General features: G+C 45.8%; 1 protein-coding gene across 2 annotated transcripts in view; it reads right to left on the reverse strand.

Annotated features, from left to right (window-relative positions):
- LOC124043635 (exostosin-1c) overlaps window positions 1-3870 on the reverse strand; it is a 103641-nt gene extending 99771 nt beyond the window's left edge. For both annotated transcript variants that reach the window (XM_046362422.1, XM_046362423.1), the window contains exon 1: window positions 2643-3870. In XM_046362422.1, the coding sequence (XP_046218378.1) occupies window positions 2643-3589 (947 nt within the window). In that variant the 5' untranslated portion in view covers window positions 3590-3870. The remainder of the gene's footprint in view (window positions 1-2642) is intronic.
- Between the last annotated feature and the right edge of the window lie 2137 nt (window positions 3871-6007).

Consider the following 6007-nt stretch of genomic DNA (forward strand, 5'->3'; position numbering starts at 1 on the left):
GAGGGAGAAAATCAAAACTCGTAAAAGCCCAACGTCTAAGGGACCCAATAAAACGCCCAGCACGATTTAAAAGCAATACAATAACGTGTATTCCTGATGAAACAGAACACAAGTTATGACACAACCTCACAATAATAGCCCTCCCTAAGGGGAGAATCCGAACTTCCACTTAAGTAGAATCTTCACTTAGTCATGCATTGACGTCGGTGAGAGACTAAGGGACTGTAAGTTGTTTATAATGAGGGTTACCTGGAGAAAATCTGATCTCTCTGAAACGAAAGTGGATGGCCCTCCTTTCAGTAAAAATGTATTTTTACCCAAGCCTCCCTGAACAACAAACAACAAGTAATCATCCCCTGTACCCCAAATAATAATTCTAACATAAAGTGGAGAGCAGAGAAGATGCCTACTGTTTACCCTCACACCTAGGACAGACCAGAGCCTTAAAATATGCCATTTTAGAAACGGTTCTTTTTTGTAAGCATTACATGGCAAAGTAGCCATAAAGTTGTGGATTTGAAGACCCCCGGCGGATAAGGGGGATTATAAACGCATTTCATGTCGTTCGACGTTGTTAAAAAAAGAGGACCGTCTAAGTTTGGAACAGTGCTGAAGTTGTTCATCAACTCAAAAAAAAGTAAAAAGAACCAGATACAACTGAAGTATCTGATCATAAATGAATTCAAGAGAAATCTATTCATTGTTTAACACCGCAGCCACATATCATCAGGTAGGCCGATACGCACTTGTAAAAATAAAAAATACAAATGTTTTAATTCGTAACATATATTAATGGGTGATGGACATCCACAAATGAATACATACCATACGAAACGTAACATATCATACTAAATGGTGTCTCGGATTTATTTACAGGACAATACGAACTGCTCTGAGACCAGGTTGGGAACAATACGTGACCACCGCTGTCCTTCCTGAACCACGATTCGAAGGACGGTCAAATCGCTCAAAATAACCCCCCATCAAGATGTTGCCTACATCTTAAATAGTCCTTCTCATCACCTATTATTACAAATAGAGGATTATGACTTCTCACAATGGGGCTCGTTTCGTAAAGTTGCATAGCAGGGCTATAATATGTTACACCAAAAGCACCTTCTCACTCAGTCATCTCTTATCTGAAGCTGAAGAGTCAAATGTTTTCCTCGTGCGGACAAAACCTCCACAGCGCTCGCCGCAGGCGATGCTTTGATTGAAGCAAAATAGGCCTACAGGAAATTATAATCATTTGTTAACAACCATCTGCTTTAATTCGCTAGGCAAAGCAGTTATTCAATAAGATCTGAATGCATATTTCCATTAAACTGATTGAGATCAAATGATTGGCATGCAGTTTCAACGGTGAAATGTGAAGAATTATCATTCACGATTGACAGTGATCCTTTGAAACGAGGTATGCCTAACTTTGAGGGTATTAAACGTTGTTTGAGGGTATTAAAAAAAAGAACATGTTCTTTAGGCAAGATGTGTGGCCATGTAGGCAGACTGCAATTGGCGGGGATGCATTTTGGGCAAATATTCTACAATGATATTCAATCTGTCGGCTATAGCTTGTCGCACAGACTCAATGTCAGAGACAAACCAAAGATATCCCATATGCATCGGAGTCACTGCATTTTACAGCTTGTTTCTAGCATAAAGCATTGAGGACTAAAGAGTCGTTACAGATTATTTCATGTAAATCAGGTCCATTTCATTGATATTTAAAATAAATTATATCAGTAGCAAGCTTTGGACCACAGGAAGAGTAGGACCTAAGGAACGCCTATCCACTGCAGTGTAGCCTAGATTCATATTTTGAATGTATTTTTCATATATTTAACCTTTATTTAACTAGGCATATACACCATCCCAGCAGCGCAAACACTCGGGAAGGAAGTACATTTTCTTTGAAATATAACTTTGCCCTGTGCTTCTTCAAGCATGCTCTTCCTATCACCTAGGCCCCTCAAACTCAACTCAACTCTGGACCTTGAAGCCAGTTCCACTGAGTGTTTTCATTGTTCCCCTCTAATCGGGGGACTGATTTAGACCTGCGACTCCAGGTGGGTGCAAATCATTATCAGGTAGAACGGAAAACCAGCAGGTTCTGGACCTCGTATGGTAAGATTTGAATAGCCCTGGCATAGGCCTATAGCACGTGTCAAACTCATTCCACGGTGGCCTGAGTGTCTGCGGTGTCTCGCTCCTCCCTTTTACGTGATTGATGAATTAAGGTCACTAATTAGGCAGGAACTCCCCACACTGGTTGTCTAGGGCTTATTTGAAAGGAGAAAACTAAAACATGCAGACACTAGATCCTTCATGGAGTGAGTTTGACACCCCTGGCCTATACTACATGCTATGGATAGGCGCACTGAATATTACACGCCCAGCAGAGAGAATCAGGGATGAGAGGCATTATCGGGCACACATGAGATACTATAATAAGCAACGCAGTCTCAAACCCTGAGCAACATTTCATTCATTACGAATGACATCACCCTCCGCTGGACTGAAAAAAAACCCAAATACTAAACCCTCCCCCTGAATGAAAGTAAAGATTTTGTACTATTTTGTACATTTGGATCTGAATTGGAAGTTACGATTCACCGTTCTGCCCCTTTAGGAACCTAACTTACCTCTCATACTCTAGGTTGTCATGGTCACAGCGGGCGTCTTTGTGTTTCTCCCAGTCCTTCCCGTGACGGCATGTGGTGAGGGACACTATGTCCTTCCCGTTATGGATGTGATGCAGGGCGTTACGGGTGTCCGAGCCGATGCCCGTTAGATACCGCTTCCCTTTGAACATCAACAGGTACTTCCTGCGCGGTGGGACCGTGTTTCGCACCAACCAGCCCCTCTCGCCCCCCTTCTGGGGGTGGTCCTTGGAGAAGAGGGGGATGGAGACGTCGAACCCGGGCCGAAAGTGTTCCGTGTTGAGGCTAGCTTTAGCCAGGATGGCCTGACCGATGTTGAAGCCCAGGTCCTCGGTGTAGTTGGGCCAGGTGCCCGAGTACAGATTAAAGATAAGGTGGTTCCGTCCCTCGTTCCAGAGCGGGTAACCCTTGATACGATCATCCAAGTTGGGCACGAACTGCCCCGAGAGCTGGTCACGGTCCAGAGTGTCAATCCCCAAAACGAAGAGACATGCCTCGCGAGGGTCCGTGGTGTAGTACCGCGACTCGCCTATAGACGTCAGTATCTTACGATAGCTCTCCGACCCGCGCTCACCCTTCTCCGACGGGTAGACGTACACTCGAAACCCGTCCCGCCCTCTACGTCGACATCTCGTAAAGTCGAAGCAGGTCTCCATTCGGCAGCGACTGTCTTTATAGATACCCGTCCAGGCTTGGTGACGCTGGCGGGGGGACTCGGCAGAACCAGGCCCCGTCTGGAGTTCCTCCAGCTGGGCATAGCCTGGAAGGAGTACCCTGTCGGTCCAGTCGGGCCAGGGGCGCACCACATCGCCCCTCTGCTGCCCCAGCAGCTTGAGGAGACGGACCTGGACCCCACCGCCCCAGTAGAAGAGCAGCAGCCAGCAGCAAGCACACAGCCCCAGCAGGACATACTTCTTACGCGCCTGCATGGAGCCCAATGTCTCTCGTTCTCTTCCTCTATCGCTGTCGCTCTCTTTTTTCCCCCCTCTCTCTGCCTCTCAGCTCCAAGCCTCACAAAGGTGGGTGAGTTGTTTCGAAGGTCTAACAAGGAGGGTCCAATATAGAACAGTTTGGTAACTTGGACATCATTTCTTCCAAGTCTGATCCAGTCCAGTTTAAGCCCATTGAGGATAAATAAATGGATGTTGACTCCACTCTCTTCGGTTTCGCTCTCTCTCTCTCTCTCTCTCTCTCTCTCTCTCTCTCTCTCTCTCTCTCTCTCTCTCTCTCTCTCTCTCTCTCTCTCTCTCTCTCTCTCTCTCTCTCTCTCTCTCTCTCTCTCTCTCTCTCTCTCTCTCTCTCTCTCAGAATTGGGTGCTGTTAGCCTGTCTCTTGCTAGACAGTCTCTGTGGCGCGTGTGTGCATTTCCTGCGCTGCCCGATGCTGAGGATGATGAAGGGCGATGTCTCCTCTCTCTCAAGCCCTCCTCGCCGCCTCATGGCGCCCGCTGTCTCCCTGGTCTCTCCTGGGGACGTAAACAAACGAGATCACAGCTCAGTACACAACCGGAGGAGCACTTAACAGCACAGATGCAGCACTAGGTACATTAACAAGTCAAGGAACACTGTCTCAAATGATTCAGCAACACACAACACACCCTTATACCAACCTACAGATATACTGTATAAACCAAAACATACACTATTAGCATGAAGCGTGTACAGACTCAGCAATAAATTAGCCCAATGGAGGGTAATTTCATTCACATGACAGTGCAGTTGGACTACTTTAGGCTACAAAAACCCTCTTAAGTTGAACTGAACTGATCAAATCTTTATGTAGAACTCTCTTGAAGATTAAAGCTAGTCTCCTCAAACACAGAGCTCAGTTCAGCTCACATAGCTGACATCTCTGATGACGCACACATAACAAGAGACTCTCAAAGTTTAAATATACCCCCACTATCTCTATATTTGAAAATGGTCAAAGTAGTTTTAATGTTTGGTCTGGTTACGCTATTGACGTCCAGTCCTGGAACCGTGTTGTCGTGGTTTCCGTATGCCGAACATGAAGCAGCCGGCTCTGATATCATCATGCACTTCAAGCTCCAGTTGAACAGCATCAGATACAGTTGCGATGCAGTGGAGGGGGAAATGGGGAGCCGTTTAGCCACTGAAATGGAGATGTGTAAAATAAGGGAGAATAGAGCCGCTTTATGGCGTTGTAATGTCCGTTAATCTTGGGGTGGAGAGAGTTTTTCTGTTGTTGTTATATTTGAAAACATCATGCAACGGTTTTCAACACTGTATGTTTGCCCAAGCACCCCCCATAACTCCCCAGTGTGTGTGTGCGTGTGCGTGTGTGTGTGTGTGTGTGTGTGTGTGTGTGTGTGTGTGTGTGTGTGTGTGTGTGTGTGTGTGTGTGTGTGTGTGTGTGTGTGTGTGTGTGTGTGTGTGTGTGTGTGGAAAACCTCACAGAGCAGGCCAGTGTTCCTACTGCCAGCCGCCACACAAAGGCAGCTTTCAGGTCTCACCTGCTCTCCCTCACTTTCTCTTTTCATCCCTCTCTTTTACCTCCCTCCCTCCCTTCTACCTCTCCCTCACATTCCTCTACCTTCTCCATCCATGCGGAATTGAAGGCCACCCTGCCTGTTCTTCCTGTTATCACCTGTATGATTGGAGTCTGATATTGATCAACAATGCATTGTCTCATTAGGCCAGTGTATTGTCATACTATACATAACGTCCTTTGAATGTAGATTGAAAGACGACTAAAACATTCATTTCCGACTCATCGTGTCTGTGTATGTTTAAATACAAGCATGTGTATGTATGGTACTTGAGTGTGTATGCAGGTGCTTACGACTATGTGTCTGTATGCAGGCCTCTTGTGACTGGTGATGGTATAATTGTGTGTATGTATGTGTCCATGTATGTGTGTGCTTGTGTGTAAGTGAGTGCACATCAGGTAGTGTCAGATAGTGAGCTCACTGAGAGCCTTAGAGATTCTGGGTGTTGGTTTTTGGCTCAGCCAAGCTCCTCTCCCACAGAACAGTGGCAAGCAGACAAAGTTGTAAGGACACTACGGATCCCACCACGTAGTCCTCATCAATAATTTACCCGCTCCTTTAGTTAACATATTGATTTTCCTTTCTGAATTTCTTTTTGCTTTATATCCCCTGCCTTTCCTGCTGAAGTGAAACTCAATCTACCTCAGGATACTCTCACACAGCTGAGACAAATATCCAATCTGACAGAAAAAGCCAACCTGAGGCAAGGGTTGGAACAGGCACAGGGAAGTGAAGAATAACGGGATTTTTTGAGGAACGAAAACAGGAAGAGGGAACGAAAGTGATCTCTAATGTTCCGGAACAGAAACGTTATTCTGAAATCTTGAGAACCGGGTGA

The sequence above is a fragment of the Oncorhynchus gorbuscha genome, linkage group LG09 (genome assembly GCF_021184085.1).
Source record: "Oncorhynchus gorbuscha isolate QuinsamMale2020 ecotype Even-year linkage group LG09, OgorEven_v1.0, whole genome shotgun sequence".
NCBI lineage: Eukaryota > Metazoa > Chordata > Actinopteri > Salmoniformes > Salmonidae > Oncorhynchus > Oncorhynchus gorbuscha.